The sequence below is a fragment of the Carassius carassius genome, chromosome 43, assembly GCF_963082965.1.
Source record: "Carassius carassius chromosome 43, fCarCar2.1, whole genome shotgun sequence".
NCBI lineage: Eukaryota > Metazoa > Chordata > Actinopteri > Cypriniformes > Cyprinidae > Carassius > Carassius carassius.
In genome coordinates this window covers 7,820,023-7,838,850 of record NC_081797.1, presented here as the reverse complement: position 1 = coordinate 7,838,850, position 18,828 = coordinate 7,820,023, and the positions used below count along the sequence as shown (strand labels likewise).

Genomic DNA, 18,828 nt, shown 5'->3' with positions numbered 1-18,828 from the left:
CGCATATAATGAAATAAATTTGACTGTGGCAACATTTTTGCAAAATATCGCATTGCTATTTGCACATAGAGGCAGTTCCAAAGTTAAATGTCGACTGTGTGGTGAGACAGTTACATTTTCTACACTTTTTATTGGTGATTTACTGCCACTGGTGTTTATGTCACCTGGAAACATGTTTTTTAATAAAAAATAAAATATACTGTATTTTTTTTTTCTTTTAATAGTTACAGTAGTTGTCATATGTCATAGCCCAGAAAATATTGACTTTCTGCTTGCTATTGCTAGTTGGTTGTAGGTGATATTGGTCAAGGAGACATTCAAGTATTTGGTTAGACAAAAATGTGCATTATGCCTCTGCTTGCAGGATGAGTCAGCAATACTTTTGGTCCTTTTTCCAGCTTTTAGGAATGCATTCATTCATTGTAGATGGCTATAGCTATGAAATTATCAATAACAAGTTTGGACACCCAGATCTTTACAAATTTGTAACATTTTAGAATTTTTGTGTAGTCATTAAGTATGTATATGGGAATGACCAATATTTAATATATACTCAGTGTTGGGGAGTAACTAGTTACATGTAACGGCGTTACGTAATTTAATTACAAAATTATTGTAACTGTAATTAGTTACAGTTACTACGAAAAAATGAGTAATTAAATTACAGTTACTTATGAAATTTTTAACGATTACAAAGGGGATTACATTTGAATATTTACACACATCCACATACAGATTTAACTGATTTCTTTCCCAAATTGCACTGACTATTCTGAGACATACCGCCCTAATAATTTCCGGGATGCGGAAATACAGTCTGCTTCCTACAATCCAGTCATAAAAACGGAATACCTAACGCGGACGGAATATGCCACATTTTGGATGACTAAATAAAAAAAGTAGGTCAGTACACTTGAATCAAAACATGACATCGACTAGTGTCTGTGAACATTAAGCCCCAAAAATGCAATATATGACCCGCACATTCTGCGTGTTGGAAACCAGGCGCGGACTGGACATCGAGAGAACCGGGACAATTCCCTGTGGCCTGGCAGCCAATTTTGCCCCACTATTTAATATCATTATTGTATAATTGCCTGCCGAATGTACTAAAGCGATCATTTGCGAATCCGCCATTTGAAAATTAAATCTCTAATAAATCATGAATTGTTAGTCATGACTCGCGCGCTCTCCGCGCCTCCGCCAAATGGTTTGGATCAGACTCAATCAATGCGAGAGAGAGAGAGAGAGAGAGAGAGAGTTTCATCTGTAAAGATGCTTTTTTGTCTTTGTAAAAAAAGTCATCAGTCATCACTCAAAATACTATATAAAGGACATCGTTATTATCTGTTGTAATGTTACAGTAGTAATTTAGCTGAAAAAAATTCAGATTTTTTTAATAGGTTTAGGGGGAGCTACGACAGACAACAACACAACCCTTACGAAAATTTACATTTTAATATTTAAATATAAATCCAGAGAAAATGGTTACTATTGTTTAACTGTGATAACCAAAAATGTAAAATTATTTTACAAATGTATTTATTTAAAAATAAATACAAATCCATTTGCATAAAAAAATAAAAAAAATAAACAAGGTTATTTTACTTTTATATAGGCTAATAAAAGCATGGTAATTTTTGTAAGGGAAAAACATGACTCGTGTACAGTATTAGGATTTTTCTATAAAGATATTGTAGTATTGTAGAGTATTGTATTGTAAAGTATAGTTTTGTTCAATCTTGAGTATTAAAGTCATGAGAGAGATGGATAACAGGGCAAAATAAAGAGACTGAAGAGAAAAATGGAAGTGAAGGTGCAGTTCAGGGGAGAACTTTTAATTATTTTGCATGTCCCCAAATTAAAGATTTAAAATAGATAAAAAATAGTTTTGTCCATGAATTTGTTTGTATGAGTTTGAATTTTCCAGTCTGAATTTTTTCCCAGTCTGCCCCTCCTGTAAATTAATAGCAAAGACATGGTTTCATTTACTACACACAGGCATACTGAAGCTCGCAGTGTTTTCAACCTCTGCAATCTCAATATAGGAGTACACGAGCACATAAACATAATTTCTAGAACTGCTCTGTGTTACTTCATGAGCATTTTACTTATTTTGAGAAAACTATCATCATATACAGAAACAGCAGTTTCAAAAAAACACCAATGTTTCAGGAGTTAAGTACACAGAATACGTCACATGCTTATTAGATAACTGTATTTAAGTTGATGTATATGCTTTTATTTATTATTCTTTAATTTTCACAAATTTAGAAAAGTAATCAAAAAGTACTCAAAAGTAATTAGTTACATTACTTTAATAAAGTAATTGAAAAAGTTACACTACTATTACATTTTAAACAGGGTAACTTGTAATCTGTAACCTATTACATTTCCAAAGTAACCTTCCCAACACTGTATATACTGTTCCAGTCACACAATCAATCAAATGTAGCCACTATTTATTTCTGAACAAAACTATTTTTTAAGCATTTAAGCGTGAGCCTTTAGATGAAAAGGGTTTTAAATCTCAAGATAAATTCCATTTAAGTACGTCCAAACTTTTGACTTATGTATGTAAAGTCATTCACTAAAAGCCACAAAGCTTCAGTTTTTATTTCATGCGGTCATGAGAGTAGCATTTTCAGTTTTTCTAGAACTTTCTCTTTAAACTTTTGTGTGTGTGTGTGTTTATCCGGTTGTTGCTGCTGGTGTTGTATACACCACAATCCTCGTTTTTCCAGATCAGTGTTTTTATATATAATGCTCTGAGTTGGCAACTGTTCCCAATGGACTAACAGAGAAGGGCAAGATAATTGGGGTGCTGCTGGCATTTTACCAGCTGCTTATTTTCAATTTCTTTCTGAGTTTCTCCTTTGACACGCCACACATACATACACACACAAATCCACATTAGCCTGTGGCTAAGCACTATCTTATCCATGTTAACTGTTCATTATGAGAACATCGTTGTTGGTCTGTGTGTGTGTGTGATACATCCACCCGTTTATTCTCACCTCAGACTCTCAAATTCTGTCTTGTGATGTCTAGTATGAGCAACTGTTTTTCTTTTAATTTGGTTGCTGTAGCACCAATTAATCTATAATTATACATTTCTGGTGTTGAAAACACTATAGTAAACCATAACCTTTTTTCTTTCACAGCTCTGAGCTGTGACAACACTAATTGATGCCCTGTGCCCAAGACCCAAAGGAGCATTTGCAATCTCACACTCCTTGCGCTAGAAACGCACTGAATGGATTATTCCCGAAAAGTCATAAATCTTTCACTGTGAAGTGCGGAACTGAGACAAGCGTCGGTCAGAGATCATTAAAGAGACAATTAGCGCACCGACCCAAGGCACACCGCTTGGCAAGCCTCGGACAAACATCCTTTTCGGTTTTCGTTCTTTTATTAGTGACTGTGACAGCTAGGCGTAGTATCACAGGCTGTCTCCAGGGAGAGCTAATACATATTTGGACTGATTTATTGCTCCCCGTTGAGTAGAGAAGAAGATTTGTCTTTGGTGTCCACTGTCCTTTTCTGGAGTCCTTGAAGGCCACAAGAAGGACAGTGGTGTCACAGTTACTTTCGGGCCTCTGCGGCATTGTGTGTTGGGATTTGCGATGTATTATGGCTGTGACTGGAGCAGTAATGACCTAAGGTTGTAGGCAGAGGTGGAAAGAGTACAAAAATATTCTACTCAAGTAAAAGTACCATTACATTAATGAAATTTTACTTAAGTACAAGTAAAAGTACCAGTCTAAAAATCTACTCAAGTAAAAGTAAAAAGTAGCTCATTTAAACTTTACTCAGAGTAAAAATTACTTAGTTACATTTTAACAGTGGGAGGGAGTCAAAATGGGACAGGCCAAGAGTGTCAAACTCAGTTCCTTGAGGGCCACAGTCCTGCACAGTTTAGATATAACCCTAATTAAACACACCTGATCCAGCTAATCTAATCATTTAGGTTTATTTGACAACTACAGGATATGTGTGCTGGAGCAGGGTTAGAACTAAACTACGGCCCTCCAGGAACTGAGTTTGACACCCCTGGGATAGGTCTATTAATCTCAAACTAGATGTTTTAAATTAAAGGAATGAGTTATTTAGAATAATAAAACATTTGGGCTGTTACCAGGCAAATCAGTATCAACAAACTCATCTTTTAATGCAGAGGAAATGAAGAAGATTCATTGGAAGTGGCATTTAGATGTATTACACTGTTTAGTGCAGGACAAGAATGCATTTAACCTGCAGTTACAAATGCATGAATAATGTTTTGATATACAAGACATAAAATGTTGAATACTCATTTGAAATGATAAGAAATTAATTATTTAAAAAAATCAAAAGATACTTTAAATGTGAAATTAAAATGGCCAGTATGTGTCAGCAAGTCACTGTTAATAAGTGAGTCATTGCGACTGAACCGAATAATTTAAACGGTTGATTCATTCAGGAACGAAACACTGTCACGTTGCTCAGAGACGCAAAACTGTGCTTTGGTGGCTGTGTTTGGAATTCTTTTCTGTTGTAGAAATAGAGCTAAAAAAGGCAATATGGTGTCTAAAACGCAAGTCTCTTAATTAACTTGTTTACTGAACTGTTATATATATATATATATATATATATATATATATATATATATATATATTCATGATGATTTTTGGAGGAAACGATGGCATTCTTTGTGTGATTTTGATTTAATATATGAAATTATATAAATATGTGAATTTTCTGCCCCTATATCTTCAATTTTGTGATCATTCTAAATGCATTTTAGGAGACTGAATCACACAGTGAAAGAACGCACTATAAATGCGCGTGCACATCATTAAAACAAAAATAGCACACTCCTCACCACTGTCTTTTTGGCTAATTTGTGCAAAACCTCTTGCTAAAATGTCAAAGCTTCATTTTAACCACCAATGCAACGATGCAATTATTTAGCTTACCTCTACATTCTTGCGAATGGCTGATGTCTTGTCGAGATTTTATAAGCTGCTAGTTTGGTCTTCCTAGGCAAGTACAGCTTACACTGCACAATAGAGCATACATATGGCCAGGGGTTCACTTCATTTCCTTCGAGTTCAACTTCAGAATATGACGGGGTTTCGTTTTCAGCGGTGTCTGCACCACTAACGCCTGTTTTGTCCGTCTGCATCTTTCTTGTGATTTTAGCGCCAGTTTGCCCTCCCCATAATTTACTGACGTAGTTTCCAGGGAGCGATTTTTATTTTTTTTATTTTTTTTTACTCAGTAATTAATGTGTTTTAAAATGTAGCGAAGTACAATACTTCAAACAAAATATACTTAAGTAAAAGTAAAATTACAGATTTAAAAAATTACTTTAAAAAGTATTAGTACACAAAAAAGCTACTCAATTACAGTAACGCGAGTAAATGTAATTCGTTACTTTCCACCTCTGGTTGTAGGATAGCCGTCTCACGAGAATAGCCCACATGGTGTGGGTTCTATATAAAACCTAATTCCATATCTAATGACTAATATGATTGACAACTTATTTGGCTTCAGTATGAACTGATACTGTAACTGATAAATTCACCTCGCCTTGTCTAATGATTAGCATATCACCATGGCCATTTCTGTACAAAAACATCTCTTTGGTTCCTGTATGTTATTGAAAAGAGGTCTTTGCTATGGGGGGAAATCATAGACCTTTCAAATATGGAGATTTAATGCTTAAGCTTTTGAATGAAAGCAAATTTCAAAGAAGTCCATTTGTGAAAAGAAATGTGAGGTAATTTAGTGCCACAGTTAGCTAAATACAGCGTAGCAACACTGGATCAATCAATGGAGTGAGTTTGGGGCGGGGCTACCCATTTTGGCTGCCCAATGGCAGTCAGGGTCAGGTTCAGGAAAATCTGTTATGTTTGTAAATCTTTTTTGTGCCGCTATTGGTACAGAGATTACCAGTTACCCACTTACCAATAATTCACTTTTAAAGATTTTCTTGAAACAAAGAAATCTGCTCGTACAAAAACAACTGTATATATTTTTATATAGAGAGAAAGGAGGTTAGACCCCATATTTCATACTCTGCATGATGACTTTAACAGTTGACATAAATGGCAAAATGATAAATCTATTATTTTAAAATGCTAAGTCCCCAAAGAGGGATTTGCTAAGCATATATCCACATTTAACTGTATGTAGGCTATTTATTTATTTATCTTTTAATTTATTTTTATTGCTGAGGTTTAAGGCTGGGTGAATTAGCATTTAAAGCAGGCTTGCAAAAAGCCATGAATAACTGACAGCTGTACAAAGCAGACAAGCGTGGAGGATGAGGCAGCCGTAAAAACGAGTCTGAACAAAGCAAACAGAGCGATACATTGCTGACAGAGGGGATTTGAATATCCATGTGTGGGAAGGAAGGCCAGCTTTGCCTTGGAGAAGAAACTCTGACCTTGAAGATGCATTTGATGAATGTGTATTGGTCTAATAGTTACAGAGAAGCCAGTGAAATATTCATATAGACTTATTTATTTTTGATAGGACTGTGTGGTATAGGTGGGGGTTTGTTTGCTGCTCATTTCCAAGCAACTCTGTTGTATGTGAAGCCAAATGCCAGTTATCTTTCAAAACTGTGAACAAAATGTGAGTTTACAAGACAGTAGGGCTGGAAGATCTGCCTTTTATGGTCTTTAAGGTTTATTTGAGGTCGCGAAAGGCATCACGGTCTTGCAAGAACTCCACAGCGGCAATTACTGTCTCGCAGGTGTCTGATATAAAAGATGCTTTCTCATCAGGACTGCCAAGCCCGTTCTGGTGCTTGTCTATTATCTGCGGCGTCCCACAGATAACACTCTCCTCCTGAGGGAGTGACACCTGTTGTCTGTTGTTTACAGGTAGAGAAGCCTTTCCCATAGTCCGCTGGCTGGCTGAGGGGAAGCTCAGGGCCTGCCCCCGGCCCTCGGTTACCCCTTCATGCATAGTTACCTTACCTGCGACTGCAGGCTATGTATCTAATTGCCGTTTTATGGCCGTTTAGCCCTTGCCTTCTCCGTGACTCCTTCGGCGTGTATTATTGATGAGGCGCTGCCATTCCAGAGCATCTTACCAAATGCTTTCGGGCATTGAGAGCACAGCTCTCTGTCATTTCATTCTGAGTCTTATACGTCAGGATGTGTGTAAATGCCAAAACCACACCGTGGCTATTCATGGAGGCGCAGATGTCATGAATATTGTGGCTAATTAGACACAGCTGTACGGTGGCGATATGCGTGCAGAAAAGGAGGTAAAATAATGTGTCTTTTTGCTGCATTTCATTGTGTCTGCTCCCTTTTCCAGCTACACAAAGATGTTCTCATTTAATTGAGGTGTTAATTGGAGATTTGGAATTTAATTACTGAGATTTATGCAGTGGGACACTTTTATTCCTTTATTTTCAGACACCATTTGGTCATAGGACTTATAAGAAATATGAAATGAATCATAAAGAGTACAGTGTTTTACATTTATGCATTTAACAGATGCTTTTATCCAAAGTGACTTACAGTGCATTCAGACTATACATTTACTTTTTACCAGTATGTGTGTGTTCCTTAGGAATTGAACCCACAACCTTTTGCGCTGCTAAAGCAAATGCTCTACCACTGAACAACGGGAACACAGTTGTAAGTGTAAATTAGCGGTAGCATCGCTAAAGTAGTAAACGTTTACTTCATCTAATGGTTTCAAATTTAGCCCCAATGAACATATTAGGGCTGGCTAGTTTTCGGCTAAGTATTTTTTATATTTCTTCCTAGATGGACTTGGTCAAGGCTACATTTCTACATTTCAAGCTACATTTCAAGTAGCTAGGTGGTAGTAATCCTCAATTTTCAGTAGTTTTTATTTTTGACCACTCTTTCTTTATCATAGTCAACCGATTTCTATTGAATGTTTTTTTGTTTCGTTTCGTTTGCTAATTTTGTACAGATCATGATTATTTTCATGTGTTTTGAATGTAACAAGCTACTTTAGCCATGCTGTTTTTATTGCAGCTTCTCTAAAAGCTAGCTTTCAAGAACTTAGCTAATGTTTATGTACAGAAATTGGTAGCTTAGCATCTAAGCTAGTTTTCAGTGTTCTTGTCCATTAAGTGTTTGCTTTTGTCTTGAGTATCTAAAACATTCAACAATAGTTAAAATAGTAATTATTGGCTTAGCTGATTTTTCTGTTTCGTAGCTTAGCATCTTAGCTATTTCTCGGTTAGCTTGCCATAGACTGGTTACTGACACAGTCCATTTAACAAACAAATTTATTTGCTCCTATCAGGGTAAATATCTGTTAAGTTGGCTTTCTGAACGTACTCTCAGAAAGATATTGTCTATTTCCATCTTTAATGACAATCTCAACCTTTGTATTTAGGCTGCATGTTATGTTTGATGTGGGATTTGATTATTTAATTCTTTATTGCCTCTTCTCCTAATCCAATTTTAGCTGACGAAGTTTGACCTTTGAAAAGGACACTTCCTGAATGTGGACGGCAGTTTGGGCAGCTTCGCCATGCTGCAGACAAGTGAAGCCTGAGCCTGCTTTTATGTGTTTGTGGTGCTTTATGAAAAGGCCTTCATGTCATCCGTTTCTGTTGACGTGTTTGTCGTCATCATCGTCACAGAGTTTGATCGTCACACACCCGAGAACTGCAGAAACAAGCGCACGGAAGCATGTGCTTGGCGAGCACAATGTTGGTTAGTAGCTAATGAAGCTTTCAGAGGGACTCAATAATTCCTCTCTCTCTATGCTAATGCGGGTGAATGATCTGTCTCAATAAGGCCCTTAACCCTCCTTCCCACATCCCACATGTGCCTGACTCCAAATAGATGACACTGTAATGACATAATTCGTATGCAAGGGCACACGGAGAGACCCCCTCCGCCTTTACATGCACATCAAGTACACGTAGGCGTGTAAACATATACACGTAGAGCCGTTATCCGGCTAACAGGAAACATTTAAAGACGCTCCTGCTCTCATTCTCCAATAACCCAAGCCTCGTTCCTCTCTGAAAGTCATTACCGTAATTGATAGTCTGCGACGATCTGAAAGGGTTTATTCGGGAGCTAAATTCCCTCAAGGGAGTAAGACGGTTCACACACATCTTTGTTTATTGTGCTCTATTTTCAAACTAACGGCGTGTGTGATTATTTTCCTTTCTTTGGAAATCTATGTCGTATTCTCATTGAATTACAATTGATCAGAATAAAAACATGAACACAGAGGTGAATATTTCTGCTTCTGAATAAATGGATTCTCCATGAATAGCCAACAAAAAAGAACCTGAACTGAATCTATTATTTATTTTTATTTATAGTTAGTAAAACCTTAACCTTCAGAGGATTTTTGTTAACTAAACATTAAACAAGATTTATCGTCAGTGTTCTTTTTGCTTCTCTATTTTCATTTATTTTATTTTATTATTTTATAAATTTTATATTCACAGCAACCCTGTTACAGAAATACTGTACTGTGATTTTTATTATTATTTTCAATTCAAGCATTTTCCTTATATTGTAATATTTATTTTGAAGTCATTATTTTTTAATAATAATAATAATAATAATGATAATAATAATACTACTAATAATAAAAACATTTATTAGTATATTTATATACATTATTATTATTGTATTATATTATAAAAATATAAATATTTATAATTTAACTATATATATATAAATATATTATTTATTTGTTTGTTTGTTTATTAGTTTTTGTAAACTTTTTCAGCCAAAAATAAATACTACTACTACTAATACTAATTTATTATTATTATTATTATTATTATTAAATATTTTAAATACAATAACTTTGGTATAATAGTTGAGGTTGCAGGTAACAATGTAATTTGAATTGAACTTGTCAAGGTTTTGGAAATGTTAAAATTAATTGAGTATTTCAAGTATTTTGTATTCTGTATTTTTTATTTAATATTTTTGTATTTAGCAATGTAGTTATAAAGTAGTTTTTTATTTATTTATTTTTTGTTTGTTTTAGTTTTGAAGTTTCATATATCTCTCTCCTCAACTTTTTCTGTTTTTAAAAAACATTAAAATCACTTATAGCTCTATTAATAAGTCAGACTGGCTAATTGCTTCTTCAATATGCAATATTCAAAATCTTCTGTTTTTCATGGTCCAGTTCCCCCAGCTGTTGAAGTCCTTGAAAGTCATTTTTCCATTGCAGATTTGTTATTGTGAGGGTCTAGGTGGAATCAAGCCTTGACAGAGTACTTTGGGTTTAGTCGTCCTGATCCCCCATATACCCTTCCTTTTCAGCCCACTGTCCAGATGAACTCTTCTATTGTGTGCTTAGAATAATAATGTCCCCACCAAAATACGGAGCCCTTGTGTGTCCCTGTGGAGGCCACCTTAATAATCTCATTATCAATTTAATGAGGTGATTAAAATACTGAGGGCAAGCAGAGCAGGAGTAGGTGTGTTACAGAGAAGCTTTCGTTTGAAGAAACGAAGGTTATTTTGTTTGTCAATATATAGCTAAATTTTTTCCTTGTCATAGTGGGAAACTATCCAGATTTTTGCTGCATGCAAGACATGGCCTTCTAATTAGCATATTTGTCGAGTCAAGTACCTAGTGACTCTTTGGTAAAAAATTTACTTATTTAGAAATTAAATCCGTGGTTAACATCGTATTATGACATTTAGGCTCCCTTTTGGGTCCTTCATGTTCTGCAGGTCAGATGGAAATGACACATTTTCTTGCATTCACAGCTGCGCTTTTACTCTCCTTCACTGGTTAACTGGTTCCTGCCTCTCATCCTGCGACACAGGAAATAGGGAGAAAAGAAAGTGTGAGGATTCACAGGCAGAAGTTGCTATGGCAACAAGTCAGATCAGCAAGCACGTTTTTATTTTATTTATTTATTTTTGCTGCTGGAGATTCCTTATGCGCCATGCTAGGGACCCGATAAACAGATTCAGATTAGGCACATTAGCATGTTGAAGCAACTTTGTCTTCAACGTATCGAACAAGTGGGTGTTTTCGTTTCACTCTGTTCCTTTCAAGAACTCTCTAGGAAGCACACCTTGTTTACAACTTTGTACCATGATATGCCAAAAGGGCCCTTTAAGCTCTGTTTTTTCCTATAATGTCTTTATTGGTTACACAAATATGCATGCTGGGGTTGTTATTTTAAGAACAGTTCAGAAATATGTTAACTGCAGAAAAAAATATATAATGTCTACCTTCCTGGCTAATATTATGTCTATATTATGCTATGTTGTTTGTTTATATGTTACTTCTGTAATAGTTAATAGACAGCTGCTATTTAGTTCAGTCATAATGGAGGTCATTTATACTGTATTTTATATCATAAAGACACAGTAGTAAGGGTCAGAAAAAAGTTAGACAATAGCAATGTAAACCATTTTGTCTGACTTTCTATAATTATTGTTTTCCCCCCATGAAGAAACTTTACAATGATAAGTGGAACCATTTCAAGTACATATGTTCAATTGTAGTAGAAAATATTTTAGATTCTTTATTCGCGTGCAAACAAAAATTGTTATTCTGCGGTGTGTTCTCAAAACTCTTTTTGGTTCTTAAAATAAAATAATGTAGTTAAAATGTAGAAAATGTTTTTATTTGTTTAGTAACATAATTTACAAATCCTTTAACTTGCAAAATGTGATTTATTTTTGAATGAAATGGTATTTAATGAAACATTTACTTGGCTTATTTTTATAAAAATATATACTCAAACGTTTTAATTTGTAAAAAAAATGAAAGAAGACTCACCAAGGCTTCATGTATTTGATAAAAATACAGCAAAACAGTAATTTAAAATATTCATTTATTTACTTTTACAGTGTAAAATACTAAAATTTTGCACAATAGCATTAGTAAAAATCATTAGTTTTGATTTCATGTTGACTTTACTTGTGTCATAAATTGAACTTATCTCTGGTTATATAGGCCCAGTTCTGCATATAAGCTGATAGGGCTCAACTTTTATTGTTCTCTGTACAGTTTTTCTGGTTAGCTATAATGATCTTTTGTTTTGCTGTCAGTAATAAAATGCAGGTGAAGGAACGGGTCAGGGATGGCCATCCAGCAGACTTCGGTCCCCTGGGCTGTACTGATTATCTGTCAACTGCTCCTGATACGATCTGTGCAGGCCAGTGTTGGGGTGATCTGAAGTATTCAATAAATATTGATAATGAAGGCCTGTTAGTGAGGCTAGGGTTTTTGTTTCAGCCCCAGGAGAGGCGTTGCTTGCTGCCGTCCCAAAAGGCCATGTGTATTTGTGCACGTACTTTAAGTATGCAAGAGGAAAGGTGTTTACTTTTAGTTTAACTCCAACCCTTAAGAAGGCCTTCGGTGAAAACTTGAAATGTGTTTGTACACGCAACACCTTTCATCCCACTGTATTAGTTACTGGACTTGACACAAACATCATTTAGAGACCCTACTTCCATTTTGGAGAAATGCTTCCATCTCGGCCTCCCACATCTAAAAGCTCTGTTCTGAAAACATGCCTTATCTGCTTCACAGTCATTTGGCACTGTATTGAGTTTAATGGCTTTTAAGAGTCCAGGCCTCCTTCTCCTCGATTTAATTTGTTGTCTTGAAAATGACCAAGTCTCTGTTTATTGGATTTTCGAGGCTGCAAGGTGCCTTACTGCTGCACTTATTCCCTTAACTTTGGGTGGGTCACTGCACTGCCGTTGTTTGCCTCCCCTGTGTTTTTCTTTATCACCTTGTCGCAAATAGTCAGTGTTAAATCATTAAACATTCTCTCTCTCTCTCTTTTTCTCCTCTGCAGAAACTTGTCTGGGAACCCTCTGACAACTCTCTCATGGCAACTCTTTCAGAATCTCCAACTTTTCGAGCTGTAAGTTAAATGTGTTTTTGTTCTTTCTATATATTCTCAAGCCTTTATTGATTTTTCACTGTGGTTAACTGGCTGATGGACACCCTGCAGGGTTGTGCGAATATAAGCCTTGCTTGTGCATTAAATGTGTTTTTATCAGTCCATAGTTGTTTTAAACCCATCCTTTATGCTAGTTTGCATCTTTGCATCATGTCAGTATTGTTAAGACAACCTCAGGTGAATCCAACCTTGAACCAACATATAAAACTACCAAATTTTTCTATAAGTTTAATAGCAACATAATCATTGCTGTTAATAGTGTTCAACGTTTGTTGGAATACATGTCATTGACTAACCGGATGATTTTCTCTGTACATATCTGCCATATGGACATCACCTTGACATAGTCCTGACTGATAAGCTACTCCTAAATATTAATGTAAAAATGTACATTTTCTGTGTAGCCTATTTGTATCATGAAAAGTGCTATGCAAATAAACATGAATTGAATTAAATTTACAATGAATGTCAAAATTGGAGAAAGACCTGATGATTTAAAAATGACACAGATTTTTGCACTATTGAGTTTTTATAATTAAATAATTTTTATTTATTAGCGTTTTGGCTTTTGGATGTTTTCTGTTGTCGTTTGTTGTTTACACTTGGTCATTTCAGATTGATTGAGATCTGATTGGAAAAGCACAATACATTTGCATGCTATTTACTATCCATATCGAATCAGCATTAAAGGGTATTTACATCTGGGGCCAGATTCACGAAAATATACTTAAGAAATAAGTTAAGAAATTTCTTAAGATTAATTTCAAGAAGTTCGTAAGAATGAACTGAAGTATAATTCTTGAAAAATTCTTAGTAAGTTCTCAAATATATTCTTAAGATCATCTTAATTTTTTTCTTAAGAAGAAAAATGACAGTCTTTATCGGAGTGAAAACATAACTCATGTGATAAACTCACACTTTTAGTCCTGCAATTTTTTTAATGTAGCTAGTGTTGTTGTAATGCTTAAAGGAGTCATACCCTTGTATTACCTTGGATACCTACTGCTGTATTATAGTCTTTCAGGCCCTTCTAAAAAAGAAAAGTGGAAAAAATAAACACAGAGCTCCTCAGACCCTTATTTCTGTAGGCATTATTGTCTCGCGAGATCTGATGCGATATTTTGGCTGTCGTGGACGGTCATTATAATAATGCAAATGAGGGGCACGTTGATTGGTTGCAGGAAGGAGGGGGGTTGACACCGCAGGTAACGCTTTAGCATATCATTACAAACTGACATCATGGCGCAAGTTGTGAATGAACGCGACCGGCTTCCCGGCCAGTGTATAAGTATGAGGCGCCGTTTAGGGCTTAAATCAAACTTCATTCACGCACACATATGAAACACGCTTGCATATATACTAAGTACTAGTCACACATACATGTATATGAACTATCTACGCACATAAAGTTACTCATATGAGACGTGAGCACAGCACACACACAAATATAAGACGTGAGCACACACACAAACTAGACAGGGCCTCATGTAAGCGTTAGGCAATAAATAAACAATAACTTCATGATGATCTCAGTCATTTGTTTTTTGCAAAGTACGTTAGCACCAATTCCCCATACCTCGAAGCTAATACTCCCGCCAGAGTTGTGCCTGGACGCGTTCATTGAACGATAATTCATGAACTCGTTCATGTTTTGGACTGAACTGAACGTACTGCATTACTGCCTGATGAACGTTACTGTGAAGTCGTTCATTCTGGTGTCTGTGAACGCCACGCTCTCTCAGTTTAACTTCGTTCAGTAGGATGCCAGATTTCTATAAAGCCTTCCAGGCGAAAACCCACCTAAAACCGGCCTTAATATGTAGCGGAAAAAACACCCAATCTGGCAACGCCAGACTCTCTTGTTCAAACTCGATCATCAAAATGAACAAATCTTTTTTCGAGTCATTTCGTTCATTTAAGGGGCTTTAGATGTTACTATTAACTGGCAAATTCCCCGAACACATCAACCTACGCAATCTTGATCATATTCTGAATTAAGAAATCATTATAATGCAGTCAAAAGTCCGTTTTTGCTGTCCGTTTACAGGGAACATAACTAATTACTTCACCTCCAGTCTTTCGTTTATTTGTCTAGTGACAGACGCAATAGCATACAATAGCCGCATTAGCAGTTATGCTGTTTGTTACACACAGTAGAGCAATAAAAACACAGTCTTACCGTTTCAATTGCAGGCAATTTTGTTGGAATGGCGCTTTTCCCGAGCTTCGATGCCAACTTCGCCTGATATTGCCCCAAATTTGTGAAGGATTTCGGCGTACAATGTTTAGCACAAACACGTAACGATAAACCAGTGGAAGGGTTGAAGGAACCGCGTCATTAAAAATGAATTTAATCCACTGGTCTCTGATAGCTAGGTCCGTTCTTGGTAGAGAAAACACATTTACATGTTGATTCTGGCAGTCAACCACAGAGCAACTCTTTCTCGACTGAATATGAGGGGGAGAGGGGAAGGGCGAGCTTCCTGCTGCGGTGTCCATATATGGTATATCCTGCCCCGTCTTGACGTCAAGACGGGGAAGAAATCAAATTCTTAACTTTTAGTTAAAAATAATACGAAAATGGCAATTAAGAAGACATTTCTTCTTAAGAATGTTTTGTGAATCCGGCCCTTGGTCTGTTTCTGATCACATAGCAAAAACCTGAAGCTTTGCTGTTTTAATGTCTTTGGAAAATAAATTCATGTTATCTAAAGAATATTTAGGAACTAACAACAGTAAAACTACTAGAATCTTTTATTTTTATTTTTAGGTGCACCTAAATAATCTCAGACAGAATTAATCTATAGATAAATTATTTCTAAAGTTTGTTGTATTATTTAAATATAATTAACTATTAATTTGTTTATCTAGCTAATTTGTAAACAGTTTTGACCCTGTTCTTGATAATTTCTTCTTAAGAGTGGTCTTATAATATTTTCTTAAGATTGTTCTTAAGTCAAAACTTAAGAAGAATTCAAATTCTTGAAAATAATCTTCTTAAAAATCATCACAAATAACTTCTTAAATTTAGGACAACCCCAGACTTGTCTTAAATCCCAAAGTTATTTCAAATTAATTGTTAGATTTAATCATGAAAATAATCCTTGATGGTATGGCATAAAACAAAACAAAAAGCAAAATAAAACATAAAATTAAATCTATAAAATAAAACAAAAAGATAAATTAATAAAACTAAAACTATAAGTGTACATTTCCCGATAATATTTACTGAGAAAGGTTTATTATAGTAAATTTAAACTAAAATTTTAACTAAAACTGAAGTAAAAATAGATGTGTGTATACATAAAAAAAATACCAAAATGACTTAAACATAGAACATAATGAATAAAACTTTTAAATTTAAATTAAAACAGAAAATAAATTAATTTATAGTATAAAAATGGTATTAGAATCTTAATAAACAATTTAATAGTGTCTCAGTGACACTAAAATAACAGTTTCAAAATAATTGCATACATAATATTTTAAGTATTGTATTAGCGTAACTTTGTTAAAAGATTATTTATTGTTTGTTTATGATGTGATATGATGTGTATTATACACTTCCAGTGTAGAATTTGTCTTTGTACTATCCTCTATATTATGAGCTTTAAATAATTGGTTAAGAAGTTTTGAACATGTTGATGTTTATTTGGTGTGCGAAAATAGTCATTTGGCAGTGGTAGTAATTTGTTGGGCCCTTGTCTCAGGTTTATCTCAAATCAAGTAAAGCAATTTCATAATTATAGCGAAGGTGCCATCACAGTCCTGTCCAACGTGCAAACATTAATCAGCTGAGTGCATAGGGCTTTGTCCATACAGGCATCTGCGTCTCGGTGTGCCTGTGTGCGCCTGACTAAACGTGATATTTTAAACCAGGGAAGCAGGACAGTTCCTCTGAGGTGGCCCATCTTCTCTGCAGGGTTAGCATGTCCTTTGGAGATACTCCAAGGAGAGGAGTACTTTTGGATTTCCTGACAGATATCGAACATGTGTTGTTCTTAGAAAAAGAAAAAGTGCTAACAAAAGCATGTGGCCATGTACTGTCCATCTAAGTGGGTAACTCTCCTAATTTTAGCTGCATACAAGATGTGGGCTTCTAGTTATCATATTTGTCTAGTCAAGTAACTTAAATTAAATGTGCGGTTAACATCATATTATGACATTTGGGCTCCTTTTTGGGTTCTTCGTGTTCTGCAGGTCAGACGGAAATGACAAATTTCCTTGCATTCACAGCTGCGCTTATCATGTGATTAGTCTGAGGGTAAATTCATTTTATGTGACATAACGCAGGTCATATGGGTAATACCAGAGCTATGAAGCGATGATGATTGTGAGACACCCTCTCTAGAGGGACAACACAACCATATTCCATATGTGCACTGTTGTGTAATACTAGCAAAAATGCCATCTGTAAGCCTCCTGCTGTTTTCATTTCTCATTGGTTTTGTGCGGTCTAATTCCTCTGTTAAACATATTTTTCAAGCTATTGCTTGTATCTTATTTTTTCTTGATTAGAAATTGTTAAATACATTTGATTTACTTAAACACTATATTGTATAGTTGTTCAGTTAGCAAATAAAAAGTGATTTTTAAATTTTTTTTTTAATCACACTGTCTTAAACAGAAGCACAGACCATCGTTTAACAATCTGTGAGCCCATATTCAATCTATCTTTAAACGTTTATAGTTTATCATTAAAAATAATTTTCTCAATAGAGAAAATGATTAAGAGTTGTCTTCTTGAACCTAAGAAAGCTGACATGAAAGGAAATATGAAAGTTTTTGGCCAAGTACTGAGCAAATCATCGCACTTTAAGAGTTGTGCAGTTAATCGAAATACAGTTTTGATTTCAACCTCTAATGATTAGGTAAATACAGTAATCAAGATGAAAATTATTATTGCGCCCCATTCCGCCCCCTTCCCAGTGGTGTGCTTTCGTTTCTCCATAAAAGCCCAATTCACGTGCAAATCCGTAAAATCATGTAACATGACTTTTGCATAATGGAATGTGCTTGATTTATTGAAGTTGATTACATTTTTTCAAGCGCAAAAGAGAAATATCGCTGTTCTTCAGGAGGAATTATGTCCATGCGTTTAGAGACGAAACATGTAAAGTCAACTTTTAGCTTGGGATTTTTGCTTAAATGGTCAAATACTGTAGATGCAAAAAAGTGTCAAAATGTGGTGCTTGGTGATTATTCACCTAAACCCTCATTGGTTATGTCTTCAGTGAACGTAAACAGTTGAAAATGAAGGTAAGCGTGTGACAGTAAATTGGATCCATGTAGCTCTTAGAGTGACAGCAGTCTAATATGACTGCTGCTGACCGTGTGCTTAAAGGCAGGGTAGGTGATTTGATTCAAAAATATTTTTAGTTAATGCTGATTAAAAAGTCTCTTCACATTCGGATCAATAAGTTAACATAGTAATCAATAAGTTAAGTGGTCTAAATATTTATATAGCCAGTGGAAGGCGTAGACAAATTACATGTTCAATCAATCAGACTGTTCGGTCCAAACACAACGATACGTCTGTTCACATACACATGCTACTGTATGTCATCAGCATGTTTCATTAAGCTCCTGCAGACTATGGAAGGCATTATTATTTTTTACTACTCACTTTGTACTGTAAAGTTATCTCAGTGAAGAATGAGATATGATGGAATCTGACAGCATTGCATTCAACACTTCAAGAACGCCATCTCATCGTGTCGCTGGTTAGCCTATGGTCTTCCTGTGTGTGTTCCATAGACTGTATAAAAATATGGACGTAGTGTCCGTGACGTCACCCGTAGACTACTGAAGAGAGTTTTTGAAGCCTAAAGTGTGTAGAGCGGGCCTTCGCCATTTTGGCAGCGCGTCACCGCGCGACTCTCCCGGACAATCAAAAATGGGCAAAAAGGCGGGAGCTAGTTGCT

General features: G+C 35.5%; 1 protein-coding gene across 1 annotated transcript in view; it reads left to right on the top strand.

Moving 5' to 3' along the window:
* LOC132125157 (NT-3 growth factor receptor-like) overlaps positions 1-18,828 on the top strand; it is a 239,498-nt gene that overhangs the window by 81,995 nt on the left and 138,675 nt on the right. Inside the window, exon 4 of the mRNA XM_059536416.1 lies at positions 12,797-12,865. Within this exon, the coding sequence (XP_059392399.1) occupies positions 12,797-12,865 (69 nt within the window). The remainder of the gene's footprint in view (positions 1-12,796; positions 12,866-18,828) is intronic.